The 27,070-nt window shown below is 36.5% G+C and overlaps 3 protein-coding genes across 3 annotated transcripts; 2 read left to right on the top strand and 1 right to left on the bottom strand.

Moving 5' to 3' along the window:
• Positions 1-682: 682 nt before the first annotated feature.
• Positions 683-3,060, top strand: LOC113775430 (glucan endo-1,3-beta-glucosidase 5). Its single transcript, XM_027320306.1, has 2 exons — positions 683-1,081; positions 1,719-3,060. Exons 1-2 carry the CDS (start codon positions 747-749, stop codon positions 2,857-2,859), a joined length of 1,476 nt encoding a protein of 491 aa, XP_027176107.1. The 5' UTR covers positions 683-746; the 3' UTR covers positions 2,860-3,060.
• Positions 3,061-3,979: 919 nt separating this feature from the next.
• Positions 3,980-8,742, top strand: LOC113773564. Its single transcript, XM_027318201.1, has 6 exons — positions 3,980-4,466; positions 5,006-5,103; positions 7,213-7,237; positions 7,345-7,465; positions 7,553-7,687; positions 7,929-8,742. The coding sequence occupies exons 1-6, from the start codon at positions 3,980-3,982 to the stop codon at positions 8,131-8,133; spliced, it is 1,071 nt and encodes a 356-aa protein (XP_027174002.1). The 3' UTR covers positions 8,134-8,742.
• Positions 8,743-9,572: 830 nt separating this feature from the next.
• On the bottom strand, positions 9,573-22,973 carry LOC113775620 (alpha-aminoadipic semialdehyde synthase). The gene is made up of 25 exons (XM_027320572.1): positions 22,807-22,973; positions 22,320-22,584; positions 22,143-22,229; positions 21,926-22,055; positions 21,598-21,771; positions 21,281-21,363; positions 20,506-20,613; positions 19,465-19,540; positions 18,814-18,985; positions 18,187-18,283; positions 17,912-18,078; positions 17,229-17,286; positions 15,757-15,897; positions 14,926-15,273; positions 14,593-14,673; positions 14,273-14,338; positions 13,616-13,733; positions 13,404-13,533; positions 12,973-13,052; positions 12,350-12,508; positions 11,201-11,435; positions 10,462-10,570; positions 10,219-10,380; positions 10,061-10,130; positions 9,573-9,898 (listed from the first exon to the last, which is right to left on the bottom strand). Exons 2-25 carry the CDS (start codon positions 22,566-22,568, stop codon positions 9,846-9,848), a joined length of 3,153 nt encoding a protein of 1,050 aa, XP_027176373.1. The 5' UTR covers positions 22,569-22,584; positions 22,807-22,973; the 3' UTR covers positions 9,573-9,845.
• Between the last annotated feature and the right edge of the window lie 4,097 nt (positions 22,974-27,070).

The raw sequence follows: 27,070 nt of genomic DNA, 5'->3' as shown, positions 1-27,070 counted from the left end.
ACAGGGAACTAGGCCAAATTCTTCTTTTTAATTTTGGCCTTGGAAATTAATACAAAAGGAGACTTTTTAAGTCATAACAGAATTTAATTTGCGAATTTCAGCAGTAACGGGAATCCATCTGGTTTCTGTTTAACCTAGTATCCATGCATGGACCAAGTTCTGTCTAGTGTTAAATATTCTTGTTCCAGCCGAACAAGAAAACCTTTAAAGCTTAATGAATGATCGAATGGCTTGTTTGATAGCCCCTTTTCTAGTTAGCTCTTTTAAGACAAGACAAAGCTTGAAGAATGTTCAGGGCGTTTTACAAGAGTCAGATAGACGTTTTTATTTCTTTTTGTATTTGTTCTAGATTATCAGGAAAGATAACGAATCACAGATGAAAAAAAGTTGGCGGGGGTACATTTCTTCTGCATTGGTCTTAAACCTAGGGTAAGCTAGCACCCGATTTGAGCAGTTTAAGAAATCAACCTGTTTACTCCATTCCTTTATTCGCAGATTCCCTTTCTCTCAAGCTATACGATGTTCATTATAAAATGGATAAAGCAAGTTGATTCATATGGGTTGCTACATCGAATCCAGTTCCTTGTTGAATCTCCATGCAATACCTTCCTTTTTCTTCCACAAAAAAGACGTCTTTATAAGCCCTTTTCAACTGCATTCTTCTTGTGCCTTGTACGTAATTATAGTTGCACACCAGGCAAGGGACGAGAGAAACGAGAGCTTAGGGAGTTGATTAGCGCGAAAGCATGGATTTTCGCCTAGTGTTTAAGCTGTTCTTGGTTTGTTTATTAGGTGAAGTCTTGATGGCAGAAGGGTTGGCATGCAACTGGGGAACGCGGGTAACGCATCCCCTTCCGCCTGATATAGCGGTGAAGCTAATGAAAGACAATGGAATTGACAAGGTGAAGCTGTTTGAAGTCGTGCCTGATGTCATGGGGGCTCTCGGCAACTCAGGAATTCAGGTGATGGTAGGGATACCAAATGATATGTTGGCTTCCTTGGCAAGTAGTGTTCGGGTTGCTGAGGATTGGGTAACCCAAAATGTTTCCAGATATGTTTCCAGGAATGGCGTGGACATAAGGTTAGTTCTTGCATTCTTTATATATCCTTGATTGGAGTTGTGAATCATGCGCATTAATTAGTAATTACGAACTTAATCTTAAGCTATAGGATGTATGCTTTGCTGTTTTACATCCCCTAATTATTTAGATAACACTTGGACCCAATAATTTGATGAGAATATGTTCGATACATTATTATATTATAGGTGAATAGTACTCTTTTAAAATTGTCTCGTCTGTCTTACATGTTTATCATATAAACATTCTATATAATAATAGATATGTTATATTTCCATCTTCTAAGAATATATATGTGTGTGTGTTCAATTTTGATGACTCGATCGAGACATTATTCACTAATTTTAATATGTATAGTGCATGTTTTTCCTCACAAAAAGGAAGAAATATACAGGGGAAAAGAATAATCAGTAGGAATGAAGCTTTTAGCTAGAGGGTTCTCTCTCTCTCGCCAAGAAAGTTCCAAGAACGTGGTGAAAACGGTCATATAACATACAGAGACATGTCTCGTCTGAAAACTTGTCACTGTTTAAGTGTAAACATTTCGCATCAAAACACAGTTAAGCTAAAAATCTTAATGCCCACAAGGTGACAAGCAAAAGCAGCTGAAGAAACATATCCCTGTTTCTTTGTCTTCAGGTACGTCGCAATCGGGAATGAACCGTTTCTGAAAACCTACAAAGACATGTTCACCCAAACAATATATCCAGCACTTGAAAATATCCAAGCTGCCCTGATCAAAGCAGGTTTAGGCAGACAAGTCAAGGTAACCATCCCAATCAATGCAGATGTGTACCAATCAGATAGTGGCATGCCATCAGGAGGCAACTTTCGCCCTGACATCCATGGTTTGATGATCTCAATTGTAAAATTCTTAAGTGACAATGGAGGCCCTCTGACCATTAACATATACCCTTTCCTTAGTCTCTATGCTGACCCTCATTTTCCAGTCGACTTTGCCTTCTTTGATGGCGCTGCAGCCCCTGTAGTTGATGGAGGCGTCACCTACGGCAATGTCTTTGAAGCCAATTATGACACTCTAGTTTGGAGCCTGGAGAAAAATGGCTTCCCAAATTTGCCTATTATTGTTGGCGAGGTTGGATGGCCAACAGATGGCGACGTCAATGCAAACATAGAAAATGCTCGTAGATTCAATCAAGGTCTGCTCAACCGCATAAATCAAGGCAAAGGAACGCCAAAAAGGGCAAGCCCGCCTGATATTTACCTGTTTGCTCTCATTGATGAAGATGCCAAGAGCACAGAACCAGGCAACTTCGAGAGGCATTGGGGCATATTCTACTACGATGGAAGCATCAAATACCCCTTAAATTTGGCCAACAACAAGAATCTCACAGCTGCCAAGGGCGTTCAATATTTGTCCAGGCAATGGTGTGTCATGAGGCCTGATGCTGACCCTTCGGATCCCAATCTGCCACAGAGCATAAACAAGGCCTGTACCTATGCAGACTGCACAAGCCTTGGATACGGATCGTCTTGTGGGGGCCTGGATGTTAGAAACAATGCTTCTTATGCATTCAACATGTATTTTCAGACCATGAATCAGACGAAAGGGTCGTGCGACCAGTTCTCCAATTTGTCGGTGATCACTTCCATCGATCCTAGTACTCGAATTCGGGGCGGCGCATGTCGATTTGAGATCATGATCGACATTGGAAAAGGCGGGAAGACTCGAAAACCTACCACTTCATCAGCCGGAAGAATGTATAATTCAATCTTTGCCTCGTCCTTTCTGCTTGGACTGCTAGCTTTTGTCACTTAGTCCTACGTTGATTGCAACCTACGCTGAATAGAATTTGGATATTCTTTGGCTACACTATGCTTGATTAGCGGAGTTGTTTTGTTGTTTTCCCGTTTACGTCCATGCATGAATGTAACTTGTTTTTGTTCTTTTTTCCACCTTGTGGAACTATGGAGAAGCTCTTGAAAATGCAAGTATGGAAACAGTTTCGATTGGCTTGTGTCTTCTATCTTGCATCTGTCTTTGTTTTTTTTTTTTTTGCATTATTAATTGGTGGAGTATATTTTAGTTGGATACAGTTTTTTCGAGTTCCACTCAATGATAATCCCTGTACCATTTTTATTTCATTTTTTTTAGCAGCGAAAGTGAAATTTAAGAAGTAGGAAAAAAGAAGGGAAATTTGAGTAAAAAATCTCTTATTTTAATTCCTGAAATCTCAATATTATTTACGACGATAATATCTCAATTTAATTTAACCACAATGATAATACTTGTACGTGGAGAAGAAAAAGTATACAACGTAATTGTTTTCTGGCAAATTTGACGCTTGAGTTCAAATACATCTGTAGCACCTTCAATTAAAAAAAGGCTAGTTACTTTCTTGAGATTATTTTTTATTCAAGACTCCAATTTGGTGTGTCATGAGGCCTGATGCTGCACCTTCATTTTAAACGGGCAATTTGGAGGAGCTAGTTACTTTCTTTTTATTATTTTTTATTCAAGACTCCAATTCTTGAGTACTTACAAATTTCAACCACAGAACAATAATAATAATATCTAGGGCAAGAACAAGAAAAAGGCTCTTAGAAAACAAATGAAGCTGAAATCTGCCCTCTTTTCTACACATTCTTAATTCGTCATTTCCTCCAATAAATATTCATATTCCAAGAGAACATTCCATTCTTGAATTGCTCAGATTTGGATAAGCTACGCGCCTTTATTCTTCCTCCTCATTCCTAAAATTTTAGATGTAGCAATAGATCGAATAAATTAAAAAACAAAAATCATTTTCTAATCCATTCATATAGCTATTATTATGATACATAGGCGAAGCTGTTTCTTCCGCTTAGTGTCTGTATCTATATATAGAAGAGATCATCACCACCGCCTTTACAGCCACCACCATTGCTGGCTTTATTTAATGGCCGCGGCGCCGTCCACCTTTTCCGTTGGCCGTAAAGATTTATTCCCATTTTTATCCATTCAAAAATCTTCCTTTTCCTCAGCTTCTTCAGCTATTGATTTGAATTTACATAGTAGCGGTGGGGGATTCGGAGGAGGAAGAAGTGTTTGTTTGAGGCTTAAAGGATGCGGCTCATCTGAGAATATTAATAAGAAAAATGATAAAAATGCGGGGTTTAGTAATGCTGGGGACGGCGGTGGTGGTGGTGGAGGTGGTGGTGGGGGGTTTTGGCTGCATAAGGCTAGGGCAATTGCGCCAAGCTTGCAGCAGCATTTGTTCCGTGAACTAGTTTCTAAGGATATTAAGTTCAGGTTGGAGAATGCTTTTGACGGCCATGGTGATGACGGCGGAAGGTGTCGGAATGATAGAGGAGGCTCCGTTGAATTTCCCGAGGATCAGCATTTGCCGCCGGAGAAAATTGCAGTCGCCGTTGATGTTGACGAGGGTATAATCCTCTTCCCATTCAAATGAAGAAGAAAATAAAGAAGAAAAACAGTAATGGATTAGCTTCCTCAGAGTACTATGTGTTTCAATTTACAACTGTTAATCTTGACGCTGTAGGATATATAATGCAGTTTGAAACTTGGTTTAAAAAATTGAATTTTTTTTGTTATCGCTGTACATGTAAGTTGCTACTGTTAGTGTTTTTCTCGTTGTCAAAGGTTACTCCAAGGGCGGGAATGGTTGGCATTCGGATAGTTTTCATTCTGCTTTCGTCGAACGGTGTTGTTGATGTCTTCATTTTAGTTGTGATTCGTCCTACGTAATTCTAACTGGAGATTAGACTGGTTGACTCTCATGTTAAGTTTAATAATTGTTGTCGGTGGTTCAATTGCTTAGTTTTAATCTCCTGGATTTACTGGCTTAAGCAGATTTCTCGAACACTGCTGAAGACATGTCAACAAATCAATAACTTTGTACCTTAAGTTACTGTTGTTCTCCTGCTAATGTGGATGTTGCTTTCTCTACTGATTTTCCTTGCAGTTCTTGGCAGCTTTGTATCAGCTCTCAATCGGTTTGTTGCAGATCGATACTCCTCAAATCACTCAGTTTCTGAATACCATGTTTATGAGTTTTGCAAGGTATTCATCAACTGGCATTTAATACTGCATGACATGTCTCTGAAGAAGTTGAACATCAAATGTGCCTCAATTATATGAAAAACTTTCCTGTGTTAGATGCGGCCTTGCAATTTATTAGTTCATGCTTTAGTAGATTGTAACTATGATTGACATGCTTTTTTTTTTATCGAAAAGATTATTTGCCCAGATACACGTGTCTTTTGTGAAGTATGCCCTTTTGGAAGTTAGAAGAGCCTGGTCCATGATCAAACTTGTAACTCATTTTGTTTGTTCACTGTACACATGAGCCGTAGGAATAGATCATCTCATTGGGTACATAAGCAGTCAATTTTCCTTTATCAGTGAAGCTGGTAACAATATAGATCGCCTTTTTAAATACAAGGAAAGATTGAGTTTCCCCTCCTGGGATGGGGTATTGGAAAGAATTTACTGGTCCAGTTCTTTCCTCCATGCTTTTGGTGCTCTAACTCCGTCGTTGTTTGTTCTTTTCTTTATTTCTTCTGTTATCTACTCTTCTCTTGTCTCGTTCTTCTTCCTTTCTTGGTCGCATAATTCACAGTTTAACTATATTTCCACGCATGTGGCTTTCTTTTTGCAAATACTTTGCGAAAAATTGAAAGTTTTCTGCTCAAATACTACTAATAGTTTGGAAACAAGGCACTGAGGAACTCTGTCTCGAGATATGGATCAATCTATCATGAGCATTGAAATTTAATTGGCCAAGAGATGGTGGTTCTATTAGTGGAAGTTGGATTTTTTTTCGCAGTTGTGGACACAAATTGTGAAAGGATTGGTGAATGAATTGTCCAAGCATGTGGCTTTTCAATGTGCAATGGTGGCTGGGTGAAACTTTTGCTGTCTATGGGCTGCTAGGTGCAGTGACAGACCTCTTTGCTAATCTGTTAAATATCTATTATCTATTCACAGTATTATTAAGACTGATGGTTGTTTCTATGGATCTGGCCTTGAATCATGAATGCTTTGGAACTTCAGAAATAGAGCCAGTTGGAACTAGATTTAAGGCATGCAAATTTACCATTGGAATTGCCAAGTGTTGAAACTTTTCCTTTAGTTTGTTTAGTATGCTTCAGTACGAACTGAAACTGATGCTTGCTGGTGCCGATTATATACAGTGGTAACTGTGAAATCTTTCTATGACATACTGAGTGCCAGTTGGAACTAGATTTAAGGCATGCAAATTTACCATTGGAATTGCCAAGTGTTGAAACTTTTCCTCTAGTTTGTTTAGTATGCTTCAGTACGAACTGAAACTGATGCATGCTGGAGCCGACTATATCCAGTGGTAACTGTGAAATCTTTCTATGACATACTGAATGCAACCATTTACTCCCCTGTTCTTGCTTGACCAGTTCGTTGCATTTTGCATGACACTTTATCATCTCAAGAGTACATGAATTCGTCCCTAGTTGTTGCAGTACCGTATAAGTGAGCAGAAAAGACTTGAGACCTTTTCTCCTTTGCCCCTACATTGTTTCGTGGGATGTGGGTTCTAGGCACTTGTCTTTTTATTAATTGGTGTTTGGTGGATTTGCCTTACTCTTTAATGGATCTACTGGAGCTGGAAAGATGGGAAGAGAAGGCAGCTTTTGATCAACTTTTGGAATTTTTTGTTTCCAGCCTCTATTTCAGGTGGACTGTATGGCTGAAGTGTCTATTCTTTGGTGTAGAAAATCTCTGCCATGAGGATAAAATTTTGCATCTATCTTGCCGATACTTTAGCTGATTCTTCACATTGAATACTGTTCACATTCTAAGGTGTTAGCTGATAAAATTTTGCATCTATCTTGCTGATACTTTAGCTTATTCTTCGCATTGAATACTGTTCACATTCCAAGGCGTTAGCTGCCACTCCTCTTTCCTCATTTTGGCTGTTCTGTTTACAATTTGTATGAATTCTTTGCCCATAATCTTCAATTTTACGTTTACTACTACATTTGTGTGGACAAACACAAATGTCCATGTGCGTGTACATGAGAGAGTACTTAGGCCATTATGAAGCCATATGATCATGCCTGTTAAGTACTTGCAGTTTAGTAGAAACATATGTTCTCTTCTTCTCCCTGATTTATATTTGATCTGTTTTTGCAGATATGGAACTGTTCTCGGGATGAAGGTGTAGTTCGATCCTTTGTTTCTATTATTTGGTTAAAATTTAACCTATCTGTAGGTTGCATACTAAAATGATTTTAATGTGACAAGAGTTTCCTATTCTTGTGACAGCTGATACACGTGTTCATGAGTTTTTTAAGACGTCTTACTTCAGAACAGGGATTCATCCAATCCCAGGTGCTCGGCAGGCTCTTCAAAACTTGTCCAGATTTTGTGATCTGTCCATAGTTACGTATGTATTTTGTGGATCTCACATGATTTGCCCTTTCTGTTCTCTCCTTTGCATATGGCAATCAATTAGTTTGACTCATATATGTAGGTCCCGGCAAATTGCAATTAAAGAACACACAATTGAATGGATCGAGAATCATTATCCAGGACTTTTTCAGGAGATCCACTTTGGCAATCATTTTGCATTGGATGGAAAATCCAGACCTAAATCTGAAATTTGCCGGTATATTGTATCTTTGGCCTTAATAATCTTATGTTTCAAATTTTTTTGCCTGGTCCACCAGTAAATGAGGATTTTCTAAAATTTATCAGAAAACTGCACTCCGAATTTATTGCGTTAGCATGTATACCATCTATATCTTTGTCTTGGTCAACACACTGTCAGTCAGTTTCTTACCAGGGATTTTTGGATTATTTACTTGGAAATCTTTGAATTTTGTGGCTTATTGTTATGTTTCTGTCAGGACCTTGGGAGCAAAAGTTTTGATTGATGATAATCCAAGATATGCCATTGAATGTGCTGAAGTTGGAATTAAGGTTCTTCTCTTTGATTATGAGAATTCTTACCCTTGGTGTAAGACAGAGTCTGTTAACCAACACCCTCTGGTCACTAAAGTTTACAATTGGCAAGAGGTGGAGCATCACTTAGTTTCGTTGGTAAAATCCTGAGATTTTTTTTATGATTTCTAGGACGCCTAGTTACTCTTTGTTTATAGTAAGTATTTAATAAATTGATTCTACTGGGAAGCATCAGAGAATATCCTGAGATGGGTACTTTCCTATGTTATTGGCTTTTGGCAAAGCAGCCAACTTGATACTACTGGGGAAGTTGTGTCCTTGATGCATCAACCAAAGAAAAAGGAAGGTTAGAGGAAGACACTATGAACTGCTTCCGATAAGTGGTTTTTCCCCACTATTTGGGGATTGTAGGAGGTCAATATGGGTTTTGGCCTGTAAAATTGCCGTGGCAAGACCCATTCAAGCATCACGGCTATTTCATTGTAGGATGAAAACATGAAATTTAGGCATGCTTCTGTTCTTAGTAAACACTTTTGCACTTATGGTTCAAACGGTTCCAAGGATCGATTGTACGATTTTACACACTATGTTCAACAAGATTTTACCAATCCTTGGATTTGGAAGCCTGTATATATGGTATATACTGTCAAGGTTTAGGTGCTTAACTCTCTTTTTGTTGACAAAAGACATTTTAGGATCAACATAGTATTTGATTGGTTGGAAAGTTAGGTTTGACATTGCATTGTATCTTTTCATAAACGTTTGTTTTGCCCGGTTTACCCCATACCGGAATGGAATGTTGTCTTCAACGTATGGGCGACTTTATTGCATGGGTCTGCTGCAGATGCGGGGTACTATGGATCTGTCAAAAGCAAGCGCTAAAAGTAATCAAAATATTAACCCATTCTGATTAATTGATCAAGAAACTACTCCTCTTTCTTGCAGCTGCAAGGCCTATTCTTCTGTCCGTAAGCATCGGAATAAGTTTTCCAGCTCTATAATAGAGCTTACGTAGCAGATCCTCGTCGCTCATGTCCTTTTAATAACAATTGCTAACATTTGACAAATGCAAATGTATTCAACTTAAGAACGATTGCTTTACTTGTTAAGGAGTAATTCAAGAAAACAGACTACTAACCGGTATTTTGTTTTCACAGATTCTCAGAATTAGCTAAAAAATACTGGTATCGAGCTGTTCTACATTGTTTAATTCTCGCCCCATTTACTTTTCATTTTCCTGTATCTAGATTTTTATGACTTGAGTAAACAAATCTAAACATCATTGACTAACCCTTAATGAATAAATAATTATGCCAAATATCAACTGGAATGAAGATTATTCAGATGGTAATAGCTCGTATGGTGGCCAAAACGGAGTTTTGCTGCCAATAAAATTGACTAATGAAATAGTTCCTTGAAGTTTAATTTAAATGCCTACATACCAATTATATCATCAATAACATGAATTAGAGACACTATTCATCTTTAAAAATAATTTTGAAAAATTTATGATCAATGTTCAGGTTCAAATCGTATGCTTGACGCTTAGGACGAGAAGAGTGTGGGGAGGGATGGAAAGATTAACCAAAAAAAAAAATTTATCCATCCCTCTATTTGAATTAAGACAAATAAGAAAGGAATGACATTCGATTGAAGGGACAGAGCTGCATCCACCTTTTCATGCTCTATTTATGCTGTGTACATGTAATTTACAAAATAATACACTGCCCTAACTTGCGAGTATACTGGGGACCATCTGGTTGGATATCGTTTTGGATGGCCTGAAAATTGCTTATTTCCATTGAATTCAAATGCGTATCTGAAACTTGCAGCTTTACAAGAATACAAAGTTCACTGTTTGGCTACTCGATCTTCTCCAACAACTTGAAACCATAGGCCTCCAAAATCTCGAGCGCTGCAAAATAGCAAAAACCAAAGTAACTTGCGTATCTCATTTATTGAAGGAGACGCGCATGTAATCTTGATGCTCGTCTTACTTTGTCAGATAATGCATCAAAACATGAGTATCTTCTTCCCTACCAAAGAACCTAAATAAAAGAAGAGACGAGAAGTTTACCCGGCATGTAGACTTCTGACATAATGGGCCTTATAACACCATTTACTTGGATCTTGTTTGCAAGCAAAAGCTGCAATAGTTCGATATAAGATGGATCTAGTTCGATAAATTGATCAAAAGCAGATTTGCAAGACCAGAAAACTGAAGCAAGTCATTACCAGAGCTCCAACTGCTGCTGGAATCCCAACCGTAAGCGCCATTGCTGTTGTGGTATTTCCATCCTTGGTCCTCCCAAATTCCAATAATGTAGCTCGATGGTTTTCCGTAGGTTGGCCATCTGGAAAATCTACTTCAACTTCGTGGTGCAACAAAACCATGTCCTACCCACCAACAACTTTATTACACGACTAGCAAGAGCAGCATATACAATACTGTAACTCAGAGAATGCATGGCCAATTACTTGTTCTGTGCCTGAATAAACTAAAGCTTTTTCCATGAGAAGGCAGGTAATATCAAATGGACTTTGACATGATGCTGGTATTTCTGTTGACTCGTGAAATCCCAAAAACCTGTTTCAAAATGGAAATTCATAGAGCTTTAATACTTGGGGACTTTACTTCAACACAGTGCAAACCGCAATAAGAAAAGGCAAAAAGATTTAAGATATTGAAATTATTGTTCTCATTGAAAATTATTAATAATCAGTGTCATTACTAAATTTGCAAGTTACTGTCACAATCAGAAGCAAGTGGAAATATGAGGCATGTAGTTCTGGGGAGCATGTACATCCAGTTACGAAACGTGACAAGTTTCTGCCTATTCTACACATAATATCGATACCGAGTCTGTTGAAAGATTCCAAGAAAGTTGCCAAAATTTCATCAATAACTTTGGAAATGTTTAACATCATAATGGAAAAATGTGAAAGAGAGAAGAAACAGGGTGCAATGTCCAACACAGGAAAAAAGAAGGAATAAGAACTAAAACACCAAAAGGGGACACACAGACATTTCTGGCTCCGCTCACTCAAAAAGTATCAAAAGCAAATGCGTCTATTTATTGTTTTTATAGTTCCTTTAGATGGAGCAGGAGTTGTTTCAAAATTGGGGTTCAGCTTCCTGCCCCTTGCAAAGCTTTCAACATTTCTGCTAGTCTATGAAACTCTGCTAGGCAGAACAAACCTCTATGGGTATACTTACATAATGGTCTTGGCCGTCCTGACTGCAATTTCTCCCTGGCAAATTCCAAGTGTAGTAATTCTTTCTGTAATTTCCTTCTCATTCATAGCCAACCCATCCAAATTATTATCGTTTAATCTAAGAAGTTGAAGTAAAGCTTTTCTGTATGTGGGCTTTTCACCATTGTTGAGGGTACTCAAAGCTTCGGTATTGAAGAATCCAATTTTTGCAAGTGCTCCCATTACACCACTGAAACCTGCATGATATATGAATGCATTAGCTTTACATATCATCAAGCCATTAAATTTCCAAATATTGACCCATAAGGAAATAAACAAGGCACCTTTGGGCCTTTAAGATGATTTCTCAAGTATGGGCGGTAATGTAACATTAATGGGCGTGTTCTGAAAAATGCTTAGTTTGTCTATTCATGTTATGACCAATTGTATCTGTTTCAACCAGTCCCTAGATGGCTTTGTTTGTGACATGCATGATTTGTTTGGCTAAATAGCTAACTTTTTTACATTTAGATAGTCCAGTTAAAATTACCCAACTGAGTTTGGCATATGCTAACCTTACAGAGAATCACTTTATTACATGTATCTTTGGAATTTTTCTCAAACATGCTCCCCAACCACCTTTTTGTCATATACTCACACTTCACCATGAAGTGTTATTCTTTTCAAAATCTCTTCTAAAAACCGCAATCAAACTGGTATCTGACAGCCTGAGCAATCCAGAAAGGTAAAGTATGTCTTCTTAGAACATTTTAATAGCGTATGAAAACTGAATACAGGATATGCGAATGCAGTCTTAACACTAATAGATTACTTAACACTATCTCCTTCAAATATAATTCTCACTCTGTCAAATTATGTACATAAGCTAATCGACTCATTAATCATGTATTATAAACATTTCTAGTTATTTAAAGGGCTGAATGTTAAAAATCTCAACCTGACAACCTAAATTGCCAAGTTTTTTAACATCTTGGATATCTAGTTTTATGTCGCATTAAAAATTGTTATGCCTATTAACTAAAGTGTCAATGATAAATTTATTTATCTGAAGGGATTTATATTGCGAATTGCCTCAATCCAAAGTATGAGAAAATAATACAATGTGTAACCTAAAGATGACATAATATAAAAGCACAGAGACATATCATGCCTTCATAACGCAGGGTTCCACGGAAAACTGTTGACGCTTCATTTTCTATTCCATATAGCTCTCCATACAGTAAAGAATTGCGATTTGGAAGACATTCCAATGCAAAAGCTGGAAGATCTGCTAGCCGAATCCTTGAAGCCGAATCATAAAGGTGGTCTCCTGCATGTATGCATCAGGAATAATCAAGAATTTAAGGAAGAAAAGGTGTAATTATTCTTTTGCTAAGACAAACAAACTTTAAAGTCCCAGCTAGGAATTAACGCCTTGGACACCATATTAGGAGAAGCTAATACAAATTACTATCATTAAAACCTAGCAACAATTCCAGAACTAGTTACCATTTTACTATATCAGAAGCTACTATCTTATCTGATGCGGGAAACTTACATAAACAATGAGAATAAAAACTCAGAAGCCACATAAAGATGAAGTCAACAGAGGATTATTCATGATAAATCATATTGGCAAGTAAAAGATTTGTGAACCCACATAAAGATGAAGTCAACAGAGGATTATTCATGACAAATCATATTGGCAAGTAATAGATTTGTGATCAAAGGAAACGAACCTGAACATGGTGATTACTTCTACATTTACTAGTCATTAAGATATTGATAACTCACCATTGACACGTACAATCTCTCCATGATATCTATAGGTGGCTGGATTGCGCCCAGCTCGAATAGCCCCTGCTGGACTCCAACTGACAGTAATATTGAAATGGTATACTTTAGTGCGTCTGTTTATCTTGACGAGGACTAAATACAATGCACAAAAAAGGAATGAAAATGATTTCCACAGGAACTTTAAATACTCATACATAACTCATCTCTGAGACATGCAATATGACATTATAAGCAGCAGAGGGCTTGTGGGACACAGACAGAGCCTGAACATGATATATTATGCAGTCACTAAAAGTACAATGCTCACATTCTGCTGAATTGGAAGGAGAACAATATACTTCTGTACAAGCAACAGGAGACCTAAAGAAGCTAATACGTTGTTGATTGACGAGTGTACCTCTAATGCAGCAAACTTCAAGGAGTAATACCTGAATTTATAAGCTAATGGGTTGTTTGCAGCTGCTGGAGACGGAAGACCACCACAGTAAGAAGTAAAGGACCTAATCTTCCCATTTCGTTTATGTGCTTCATTAATCATCTTCATCGCCATCATGTGGTCTGCAATGAGAAAGTGTTAACCATTAATCAATTGAATGTCCAACTGAATATCAGCATTTTTTAGCACCAGGATGAAGTTTACCTATTCCAGGATCTAAGCCCATCTCACCAAGAATTGTAATACCTGCAACCTTTGCTGCCTCATCTAGCTTTGACATGGAGTCGTCAACATAACTAGCAGTAACAAGATGTTTCTTCAGCTGCAATTAGGAGAGGTGACAAGATATTGTCTTATGCCAAATATAAAAACAAAAAATAAAAATAAAAAAGGCATAACTGGGTCAGGTGAGCATTTTGCTATGTAACCTGTAAAGCCCCAAGACATCATGGTTATTGTATAAGTTCAGAAAATGAAAACGAGAAAAGTTTGAGATGATTTCGTAACCTTGACCTAGTTCAGTGATAGAGGACTGTCACATGCAAGAATTTCTCTTTTAACCTCATTTTCAGAGGTTGTGATCACTTAGCAGATAAAGATTAGGGTACCTTGTAATTATCTTCCAATTATTTTTATTAGCAGTAAGTTTCTGGGCCAAACCCCTAACCATCTCAAGGTGGCATTGTTCCCAAAAAAAAAGAGGAAAGAAGATGTAATAAATGAACTCCAGTATTTTGTCCTTGGTGGTTGACTTTAACCAAAATTTTCTAGTAGGCTCAGCTACTTCTGGGCTGTACAATTTCAGTTAGAGCTAACAAAAAACCTAATCAAATTCAAGAACATGAAGGTATCACTTAGTACCTCAATACATGCAGTTGCTATGATGTTGTGGCAACTAGCAGGAAGTAAACTGATGACAACATCAGCCTGCACAAGATGAAGGTAGGATATTGACAAAGTAAGATTATGGATGCGGCACCAAAATAGATGATTTCATAACCAATTCAGCTGCTAAATGTTCGCCAATGTTGACAGGTTGATGGTGCAGTTGAATAACATAATATAACAAGAAATATAGCATCTAAACTATCAAGGCACCAACAGGATGCCAACATCTCCTTGTTCTTCAACTGGAGTTTAATTTGTTTAAACATTCTTTGATGAACATGTACAGATTATACCTGTGAAATGTGAAAATGAAGATTTTCATGATTCATCACATCAAGTTGAATTGCTGTTGCACTTGGAATTCCTTGAATAATCTGCACCGAGAAGTGAAATGAAAATTTATTTCAGAATACTATACAGAAAATGGACAGCCGACAAGGGAATAAACAAGTGAGCAATCAATGACGAAAAAGTTGCTGGCTAATGCCAAACGTGTCATTATATGCTTCACTCAGACATGCATTGGGATAAACAAAATAGCAAAGCAAGGGCAACGGACTTCTGTTTTTCTACTATTTTTCCCTCTTTAACAGGTTGATATACTGCAAAACTTTATTCTGCTGTACCTCTTCTGCATCCTTCAGGTATAGAGAAGCAACAACAACTTCAATGGAGTTTTGCTCCTCAAAAGCAGCTTCCAGACATGAGTTCAGAACTTGTTGTGATGGAAAACTCCCTATTGATGTCAAGAATTCAGCAGCTGGTCGACAAACATGCCCCGCACCTAAGATGAGGATTACATTTTTTTTCTTCATATCATATCCCTTCTCTACTTCATTCTCATAGAATTTACCAACCTTCAGAGATATCTTATTTTTTGTTATATCAGCAAACCCATCTTCTACACTTGGATTAGCAATTGAAGTTAGAGAGTCGATTATTCTGTCCAGGACTTCTTTATCATCAGCTCCGACCTGTCCAAAACATGAAATCACTAATACAAGTAAAAGCAGGTTGGGAAAAGAAGTAGCCTAAGGCCAACAATCAAAGGCAAATATGTATGAGTAGCCTAAAAGAACTTGCACTAGCAGAATCACCACGTGCGGATGATCAGAAAGTCATTTTTAGAAGGATGAAGTAATTGGATATTTGGGTGGCAGAGATGTCTCTGGTTTTTAAGCTGTAAATTTCAAATCAGAAGTTGGAATGAGTTTTATGAAGAGTAGGAGAGATATTTCTATCCAATCTTTATTGATCACCAGCAACTGTTTTTGTTCCACTTCATTACATATTCTATGGAATCTTCAGACTTTAGTAAAAGCCAAAACGCACAAGCAAGTGTCAGCAATTGATTTCCAATTATGATTTGTAAGAACTGTACCTGTATTGGTGCACCTGTCAATGAGTATGAATTCCTCTTTTTTGTTTTGAGGAACCAATGTTACAGGTTTACTCACCTCAAGTTCTGAATAAGACATAGCATCTGTACTTTGGCCCACTTGGCATTTAACCAAATGAAAGGAGCCACCAGCCGCTTCAATAATATCCAGAGCCTCATTAATAAGGAATTGATCAAACAAGTGACCACTTAGAGACACCTGTCATTTGACAGAGTAAAGAGTGACTTTAAGAGTCAATTCAAAGCATGAATTTCAAAAAAAATATATTCAGGGACAATCATGACTTGATGTTTCCACCATAGAAGCATGAGTTCTTTAAGCACATTCACTTTCTGTTAAAGCCTCAAAGTTTCCTACAGCTTAATCAACCACATGCTTCACCAAGAGCAGCTAGTCAAGTACTCCCTCCGTCCCATTGTTAATGTCATATTTCACCTTTTTCATTGTCCCAAAATTAGAGTCACGCTACACTATTTTCCTTCTAACCTTCCGTCCTTGCCCTCATAGTGCATGTGCTAGAAAATCCAAATAAATTTGGTGGGACCTACTATTTATTATCCATTTGGAGAAGCAAGAGGAGTACGTGAGACTAACTCTCACTTTATAAGGCCAATAATAGCGCGTGTCTCTAACATACAAAGGGATGCTTTTGGTTAAGATGGGACCCACGAAATCATTACTCCATGAAAAATACAAAGTGCAGCTGACCATTGTACTTGCGACGGGATAAATTTGGAACAAAGGCTTGGCTGTCAATAATGATATCACTGTACATAAAAAGTTGCATTCCCTATAAACGTCTCTAATATTGGGACGGAGGGAGTATAACGGATGAAAATTGTTGAAGCATTGCCTATTGTAATCTATAGCTATTGATGCATTTTTAGCACCAAAATTTCAGCATACAAATTCTTTCAAGACCAGAAAGTTCAGCAAGACAAGTTTCAGCTTATAACACACCAATTTTAGGCCCAAAAGAAGGAGAAGATAACTTAAGTGAAAAAAAAAAAACCAAAATAACAGGAGGAAAATAACAGCAGGTTAAAGAAAAACAGAGAAGAAAGCATCACTTCGATGAAGAGAAACAGAAAAAGAAAAGAAAGAAAGCATATTTGCAGCAAGAGAGAAGGAGGATAAAGACAAAGAATCAAAGAAAGAGCAGCTTACCTTGTTTGAGAGAGGAACGAGAATCAGGGAGGGAGAAAAAAGAGCAGTGCACAAAATTGCTCTAGATTTTGGCACTTTGTTTATTTAATAGTATTCAACAAAAAGATGGTGCATTTTTTAGTTCCTTTTATTTTTTCTTGTGAACAGAAAAATATGAAGATTTGGTGCAATATAACATCACATAACAACATTTATACAAATCCATACCCAGAGCAAAGATAAAGAATACACCAAAGCGAAGAATAGTATTACTAACTATTAGAACCAAGTAACAGTTCTGGGCATGCATTTCCTTTGGCTGAGAATGCCAAATGGAGTGTACTATAACGGAGTAGCAGAGGTGGTCTACCGAAGAAACATACCAATGTAGTATACTTCTTCTTATCAGGGTAGACTTTTTCAAGATTTCTAGAAGGATCTCTGCATAAAAACACATTACGTGAATCGTTTGGCATCATGTTGGAAGTAAGAATTTCATACAAGATCTAACTTGTACAAAGTTCACAACAAAGAAGCCTAAATCAGTACACAGAAGTAGAAATAATATCTCGATTTCTCAATGGCTCGAATAAAGCAATTATAAGATGAAATTAATAAAATACTCCAAAAGAAAGTAGCATAAATTAGAGGGTCCTTGAAAGCATGAATCCACAAGCCCTAATAATATTTTCTTTCAAGCTAAACTTCTACATGTTCAAAACTAAGCATAAACATGATGGTTTTCAATTCAATGACTTCTTAGAAGTTGACTTGATACCTATAGACTTATAGGGGTACAAACCTAGATGTATCATATTAATGTGATGTTTTCATTTTTCAGAGTATGGATTTACATTGAGAACTTGATATGAATTACGAAATAATTGTGGGATTGCTCAATACTTGTTGAGTTCTAGGAATGAAGATTTTAGAAGCTAATCATTAAACTAGAGCATCTAAGTTGCAATTGCTGTGCATGAAATTGTAATTGACAAGTATTTTAAATCTTGAAGTGAGAATAAATATAACAGACAGAAGGAGAAGCAAGATTACGTGAGCTACTTACTCAACATCAGAGTTTTGCATCCGCCGTATATATTCATAAAGTGGAGTCAGTGCTCCACGATGCGCTATGCAAGCTCTCTTTAAGTGCAGAGGTAACTCCTCAATATTTGGTATAGAGATTAAGCTTCCAATAAACTGGGATAAAATATCTCCAAAATGCTGGGAAGCCTTTATTTGTGATTAATGGAGGAGATAAAGTTAATAAGACATGACAACCATAGCATATTTATGTCAAAGAAGATGAGAAGATGATGTTAGATAAAGCATAACAATAACCTCTTTTGCAAACTCGGTTGGAAGAATGTCAACAGCAGAGCAGATCACTCCCTCACCATCAAGATCATAATGGTACGAATCTTGGAAAGGATCATATCTAGAACCAATCATTGTCGAAAGTAATGGCACAGAAAAAGAAAAGAAATGCTTCAGGGAAAAAAAAGAAAAAGAAAACATATGGAAACATTATTAGGATTTGAAGGCAACAACTGGATGCCTAAACCTCGAATATGCAATGGAGAGTATCTAGCATCCTAAACATGTCAAGAAAAACATAGTTCATATGAAGATCTAACCAAAGATTAAATAAATGCATTGTTAGTTTTTTTGCCAACAGACAACTTCCCAGGGCAGCAATTTCATGCAATAAGAATTTATGGTTAGATGACTACGAGTCTACCCTGTTAGGGTAGAGAAGTATGGCTATTTATAATATGACTAATTTAAGTATTTTTTCCAACCATTTCATCTAGAGTATTACAACCACAACCATGTTATCCTGGTAGAGAGATTTAATGATTGTCTAGTCAAATTCAGTTAATTTGAAGGGTTTCGCACCAAATTGTCCTGTAGAATAGAAGGAAAATATAATTCAACAATGATGTAGTGAAAACCACCAAGGCGTACCTAAAGAAAGGAGAATCAATTGATGTGGTTTGGTTAACAATCTCCAATGAGCCACCTATGTCACATGTAATGTCACAAACTCCAACGAGTGGACAGTCTTTACTCATCAGATCTTGCAGCTGCTTGGTCGTCAATAGCTGAGGAAATCTTTTCTCCCAATACATACAGTTAACTGCAAGTGGGACAATGCATGAAAAGAAACAATTTGAGCTAAACATTTAAAAATAAACAAATTCAGTGCACAATGATTTTGAACTGTTTGAAGATATTTATGGCCTAGTCATGTAAGTTTAAGCCTGTTCAACACTGAATTACTTAAAAATTCACCAGATATGAGTTTGGGCTTGGAATTCAGCATTACATACCTGAGGTTTCTTTGATATCAACCCCAAGAAAACCGTTACTAATACGAACAGGTATGCCTAATACTCTTCAAATTAAGTATTACAATAAATGTTGTGGTTGTCCAAATTTCTGTTATTCTTCCATCGGCCAAGCTGCTTTTTGGTTTCTTTATATCTGGAGAAAGGTTCTTGTATGATTGAATTGATAAACATGGCATTCATTTATATCTGGTGAATTTTGTGATATAATTTCCTACCTTGGTGATACCATAACTCATTACTGAAATTGACGATGAAGAAAACAAACCTATCACAGATGCATAAGGGGCAATCTTTTCATGGAAAACAGGAATGTAGTGCTCTGGATGTGCGTAATAGTCAGCCTGAAAGAATCATAGCTTCATCATCAGCAGAAATTGCACGAGTTATCTTGAAAACTGGTATAGACATGAATGCTAAACCTGCAGCTGAACTCCTTAAGAGAAGTTCAGAAACAAAAGTTCCTACAAAGTAGATCTAAGGTTCACAAGATATTTTCATCTCTTCTACATTTAGCATTCAGCAGGAAACTATTACAATTCTGCAAAGCAAAGAACCTAGCTCAGGTAGCAAAACTACACGGCAAATTTTTCATTATGAATCAGACATCAATGAACTAATAAAATGATGCATGGATATTTAATTATTCTATGATATGTTTACTCAGTTTATCTTCATAAAGAATTACATGAAAAGCAGATGTTTGTCAAAACTCTTAATTTAAGACCATGCAGATCAAGCAGGTAAAATCACACACTGGCAGAATTGGTTGATAAAAGTGAGCTTAAGTACGTCATCCAGCTCCAAAGCAAGAGGATAATAACAATGCAACTACTAGTTCTCTCTCATTATATGCAGTATACAGAGGCATCTATAGTTCCCAAGCAATAGGCAGAAGACTGTAATAATGCTATTAGCTCCTTTTTCAAGGTTGGAAAGTGGAAACATAAGTAACTGTTGGACTATGGGCCCACAAATGACTATGAAGAATCATTGACACAAGAATTGGGAGGATGTGCTTAATTTTGGCTCAAACTCTCATTTACTAAAAGATGTACGCCTGTCACAGACTGTACTCAAGAAGTCCTGACACAAACTTGGCATGTGCACCTTGGACTGCTTTGGAAGACATCTCCAGGATGGTACCATGTGAACATTAACATTTAGGTTTGCCATTGAACATATAGTTCACAATATAGAAGTTGCTTTCCTGAAACCTAAAAGACTAACCAAGAAAACTGCATTCTCATGCATCCAAAAAGTTCAATTGAAGAGTCAGAACCTAAATAAAAGAGCTATTATTGTGTACCTTATCAAAAAATTTCGAAGGTTCTTCAGGTTCCACCATGTCCTTAGAGGTTACAACACAGCCATAAACTTGAAAGACTCTCTTTGCTGGACGTGCAGGATCTTTAGCCTGTATGCAGTAGACACATTTTTGTAAGAACGAACATAGTAGGCTCAAAGATGAACGAGGGATGAAAATAAATAAGGATATCATTTAAAGTAAAGAATTGGTCATTAAATGAAAACAGTCCATTTCAGAGACAAGCAAAGAAAGAGACACAAAAAAAAATCTCAACATCTCATAAAATTTGTATTTGCGAACAAGTCTACTTTGCATGAAAATAATTCTATACTTGATCATCAACTTGACCAATTACATGGGTTGGATAACTAATAGCCAAATCATTGCTTGGTAGCAAACTTGGTTTTGTGTATCATCTCAAACAATTTTACCAAAGAAACCAACTTAAAATAGAGAATTCCAAAATCAACTTAAGCATCAGCCAAAAATGCAGTAATCATTTCTAGAAGCCACTTATTCAACTTTTCAAAAATTGCTATAGGTATGATAATGTTGTTTTAAAGTTGAAAACCCACAGAGGTGGCCAGCCAACGCATTCAAGCAAGTTTGGGTTGGATGTGGTTCTTCTTTCTACTTCAACATAAAAGCATGCAATTCATCAGCAAAAGTTAATTTACAACAGCCAGAGAAATGCAATAACGCCTGAAGACATTGAAGGACAAATGAAGTCCATGGAAGTAAATTGTACTGTCTTGACGAAAAAGTCTGTGACTACCTTCCCAAATATTTCAGGAAGTCTGCAAGGATCCATGGGAGTGTGAGGCAGAAGTTTAAAGATCTCTTGTGCTCCATGTGAAACTACAGAAAATATCAAAAACATAAGAAGATCAATAGAGAAATCAAATGGTATTAGCATATAGCATAGAAGATAAACAACACAGAACAAGCAAGAAATTACACAAATGCATTCAGAAATAATGATATCAAAATAGAAAAACAAAGTATAGCATATGCCGACATGGAGCATAATCATATCACAATCTTTTCATTATAACACAGAAAAACAATGGGGACATGGCAGATTTAGAGTACCATTTCCCGAACCAGTAAAAACAAAAACTAAAGGACAGATTCCAGATGGAAGTCCCATGGTGGCAATCTCTTCCCCAACTGAAATTACTGCAGCCTTAGCAGCAGCTAATGAAGAATACATATAAGATGCTCCCAGAGACAGGAAAGGAGTTGAATACCCAAGACTAAGATACCCTGCATTAAGAAGAGAAATTAAAGAAATTACTGATAAATAGCATTTGAAGGAGATTCTGGTTTTAGGTTAGCTCTGCTATATCAAACTACATAGCATTACATAAAGAGTAAGTAAGAAGTGGAAGTAACTCGGATTGAAAGAACAGGTGCATACTCTGTCCTAATCCATGTAAAAAGTCAACCATTCCAGCTCTACCAGCAAACTTTCCGAATGCTAGTAATCTCTTTCCATGGTCTCCAACAATAAGCTCATAATCAAACAACGAAGCCTTCTCAGCTAGAATCTAAACATAACGAATTATGTCAGAACAATGCCAAAACTATCCAAGTCTAGATCAAGTGCCAAAAAAAAACCTTTGAGTCCACTCTACCTTGTCAAGCAAGGGCATATTTTCCCTTTGTGCCTTGTGAGTATGTGAAAAAAAGGCATAAGCCCTGTCAGGAAGTATCATGTCCAGCTGCCACCCAAAAAAAAATAAAATAAAATGATATGACCGTCTGATTATCAATGAATATCCCAGAATCCAAATTGCAGAAAAAGTTGGCACCTTGGGTTGTTTAATGCCCAAAATAAGGCCACAGTCCGACAAATCCTCAGAAATTTCACAGCCCACATCCTCATAAAGAGAATCATGATGAATGCGCTTTGTAGAAGGCTGAACAATGATCCGGGCCACCCCTGTTTTGCCTCTACCTCCATGCAACAGTTTTGCACAGTGGGATGGCGTGAGAGGCACCCTTCTTTCCCACTTGTTGGTTGATTCTGATAAAATCCCCACCACCCCATTTCCCAACATGGCTACCTTTGTTCTTCTGCACCCAAAAACGTCACAAGAATATCAACTCATTAAAGTCACTATATCCATGATAAGAATATCAAATAAGATCCCACTTTGTCATTTTATACATAAAACACCTAAAATCACAACATACTCTTCAACAATTAATGGTTATATCAAATTCTTCAACATCGGGGAGAAAAACTAATAAGAACTAACAAAATGCGATTGTTAATGAAAAAAATTCAAAAAAAACCTGCAAGTTCAAGCAGGTGAGAGTTCTGAATTAGTAGAAAAATTCCGGATGAAAACGTCGCTCAGAGCTTTCCTGCTACTGTCAATGCTTGCGTCTGATCAAACATGTCTGTTGCAGTAAGAAAACTAGTAAGAAGTTTTCGTGATGAGACAGCTTTCTGCAGAGCTCCGTCGTTGTCAATGCGTGATATACAATCAGAGTGCGTGTCCGAGTCTAATAAGCAACTTCGAGGATCTCTGGATTCGACTGCAAAATATATAAGTACGATTGTCTTCTATTTCGACGTTTCTGAGATAGATTACCGTGTTTATACAGCCATCACACTCATGTCCCACTAATATTGCATATGTGTGATTAATGTGATATACATTGGGGAAAAGAAAAAGAAAAATTAGGTGACATGTGAAGTCAACTAATGGCGACGGTGAGGCCTTGATCCTCAAGTCCTATCTTTTTTCTATTCTTCCCTTTTTTTAAGAGTCTACTCATGTTAAAAAGAAATTTGTCTTCACAAAAAGTTTTGAATAAGTTCGATTTAGTCATTATCATGAAGTAGAAGCATACCTCACGAATCCCATAAAAGTGTTTACTGATTGAACCAACTTATGTTAAGGTCATATTTTTCCTTCAAAGGTATATGTAATTTATCAGTTAGTGTTGGTTCTATGCTATGGACATTGGGCAATCCATCTTAGCCAGATTACTTGAGGGAAAATTTTTTTATAATTAAGTGGAATTAAATTTTTTAAATAATTTTTGCTTAAAAAATTAAGTGGTAAACTATTTATTTAACGTGACATACACTCGAATGTATTAAATTTAGTATCTAATAATTTAATAACGTAATGAATTGAGACGTCAGATTTCACATTTCAATTTTCAAATTTCAAATTTCAATTTTCAAATTTCAATTTTCAATTTCACATTTTAGTTTTTGAATGATAACTTTATCATAGTCACCAGTGATGAGATGAGTACTATTTGGAGTCTTGGATAGTTGTGTTAACGGTTCCATACAACCGTGTCAATCTTCAATTGCGTGTGTGTCTCACTGTTTGATCATTTATGCATAAGCAAAATTTTTCTCAAAATAGAGAATAAACTATCGAAATGGTGCGAGGTGAAAGTCTTAAAGTGTAGGCATATACAGGGCTGTAATCGAATCGAGCTCGAGTATCGCCATACTCGAGCTCGACTCGACATACAAGAAAGGTACTCGAGCTCGAGCTCGAAGCTTGCTCGCAATACTCGAGCTCGACTCGCATGGGCTCGAGTCAATCGAGCCTTATCGAGCTCGGTCGAGCTCGAGTTACTAAATTTCATTTTCTTGATAATTTTGTGCGAAAAGACATTATTGCCCTTTTAAAATTTTTATACGATTTGAAACATTTCGTAAATTCAACAACTCTTTTGGGCATAAGAGTAATTTTATAATAATAATATATTAAATAATTAAAATTAAAAAGCTCGATAAGGCTCGACGAGTTTTCAAGCATCGCTTTTGGATACTCGAACTCGACTCGTTTAGCTTATCGAACCGCTCGAACTCGACTCGAACTCGGTCAACCCAAGTTCGAGTCAAACTTTTGACCGAGCTCGCGAGCAGCTCGGCTTAATTACATCCCTAGGCATATGCAATCCAAGTTAAAAGTTAAAAGTAAAAAGGCATGATGATGAAACCAAATAATTTTCTATTTCCTTTTTTCTGATAGGAAAATAGTTCCCATTGGATTACGATATGACGTGGGTACGGCGAAGGGATGGGGATTGGACCTACTCCGCTTAGTCGTTTGTTGACGTGGGTATGGCAAAGGGATGGGGATTGGACCTACTCTGTTTCGTCGTTTGTTGCTCTTTGGCGCCGGTTTGGTGCTTGGGTTTTTTTTCTTTTTCTTTATCAATAGGCAATTTCTATATTATTTTTACTCCTATTCTAGTATAACTTATTAAAGAGAGGGCCAGCTCAATCAAGAAAAATAAACGAATATATTATGCATCCATTTAAATTTAAAAAAGTCATATATTAGTGACAAATGATAAAAGATCAAACTCTTAACTTCCCGACCTTTAAACACACTTCAGGTCTTTACAGTGGCCAACAGCCAAAGGGGATTGAACTGTTCAATCCTTTGGGGCTTTTTTTTTTTTTTTTTTGTTTAATGTCAATAGACAATAATCTCTGTGAGGTTTCAATTCTTTGTCACAAAGACACTAAGATCCCCATTTGGAAGGTGAGTTTTTGAGTATTTGTCTAAAACTTTATTGTAATTTACTGTAGAAATTTTTTAAAAAATTTTTGAAGTGTGTTTTTTTTTTTAATATTTTGAAGTGTATAGTTTAAAAATTTTGACAAATTTTTTGAGATTACTGTATGTAGTTAAAATTTTTAAAAAACTTGTAGCAGATAAACTTGTCAAAAAACTTGGCTTCCAAACAAGGCTACCCGTGATCCAGTGCAAGAGGAGAGTTTTTAGAACCTTACCTCTGACTGTTGGACCAAATCCAATGATTCAGCCCTTTGGGATTTCAATCACGTTGAACGACGGGAACTCGACAGGCCCACGTGGATATTCACGTAAAAGTGGTTTGCCTTTAGGCTCTTTCTCGGACTTTTTGGGTCCACATCAAATTCTAGTTAATTGTATTGCATCATCCATTTAATAATTGGCACCGGTAGCAATGGGCAGATGCTAACACAGTAACACCCCACTTGGTTGGGGATGCTGCAAAATTGATACAATTGTTACATATTTTTTTAAAAAAATATTATTAATTTATTGAAATGATATACAAGAATAAAATTTATATGTATAATAAAGAAATATAAATATACACAAAATTATGTGAAATGTATCACAGTCGTACAATTATATCAAATTCTTAATCGTATTAGTCTCAAATCCTACTTTAATTGATAAGGATATTAGTCAGATAGTCATGCAGTTTCTTGTTCTATTCTAAAACTTTCCTTGTCCCACATCTAAAACTTGGAGCCTCCCTTTATACCCAAGATTAAAAACAAAAAAAGGAGTTAAGAAACAACTAGGTGAACTACACTATTGAAAGTCTAGGGCAAGTCCATTGATGATTGATCACAGTTACCTGGTAAATGTTGAATAATTTGTTTGGATAGGATTTTATTTGGATGATTTATTTGAGATAATTACTGTAACACTTTTTGTAATGTGATGTATGTGAGATAAAAAAAATATTTAAAAAAAATTTAAAAAAAGTGATTGAAATTTATGAAACAAATTATTTTATCTCAAATCATCTCAATCCAAACACACATATATCCTAAAATCTTAAACATTCCATGTGCATTACTTGTCTCCTGACATCAATAACAAATCATTGAGTAGAGATGATGGGCTGTACCTTTTATGTTTCATTTGGTGATCAAGTGTTGCTATTAATAAATACGCCTTATAGTATGTTAGGTAATACACATGTAATACCTTCCCATGTCCATTTTTGCCTAAGTCTACTTTGTCATTTTGTACCAAAGAAGCTGAGTGTCCAACTAATCAAAAGGATTATCTAACTTAGGCATAGAGAGCGGGGCGCCAATTTATTAGGGTTTACTACTAAATTGGGAAAATAAGGAGAAGTAAGAGGCGTGAAAAATATCACTACTGAATAGTAATACATGAGTACAATATGTTGGTAATGCTTAAAACAAGGCAATGATTACTGTAAAAAGCTAACTTTAGCAATGATTAGCTTAATTTGTCTGTATAATATCAATCAACGTTGAAGTTACCTTCGATTTAGGTATGGGTAATAGGTGTTAAATTTTTATTGTGTACAAACACCCTTCTGCGCGCGTGCATACACGGATTTAGTGCTCTAGTCTCTAAGGAAATAGAATTAACAAACAAAAAACTTTTAATAATACGGTGCCTAATGAATCAGTCATTAAGTACCATAGCCAGTCACATACATAAAATAGAAATGTCATTCATTTTTCATGCGATGCTTTTTATATAGGTAATTTTACTTGTACGATTTTTATTTATGTCAGTTCTAAATATCTAATTAAATCCTACCGTGGGAAGATGATGGATTTTGAAATTTTAAGAGTGTAGGATTCCATAACCTAGCATACTATTTTCTTAGAAAATACATTTAGAAGACGTGAGAAAATATTCTTTTTTTTTTAAATTCAAAAGAGATTTTAAACCTCACAACATAGATGGAAAAAGGAGAGAGATTGAGGAAAAAGATACCTTTTTTTTTTTTTGAGAGAGAGTAAGGATCAAAG

This window comes from Coffea eugenioides, chromosome 6 (assembly GCF_003713205.1).
Source record: "Coffea eugenioides isolate CCC68of chromosome 6, Ceug_1.0, whole genome shotgun sequence".
NCBI classification, from domain to species: Eukaryota; Viridiplantae; Streptophyta; class Magnoliopsida; order Gentianales; family Rubiaceae; genus Coffea; species Coffea eugenioides.
Note: the sequence above shows the minus strand (reverse complement) of the source record. Positions and strands in the feature narration are given on the sequence as shown.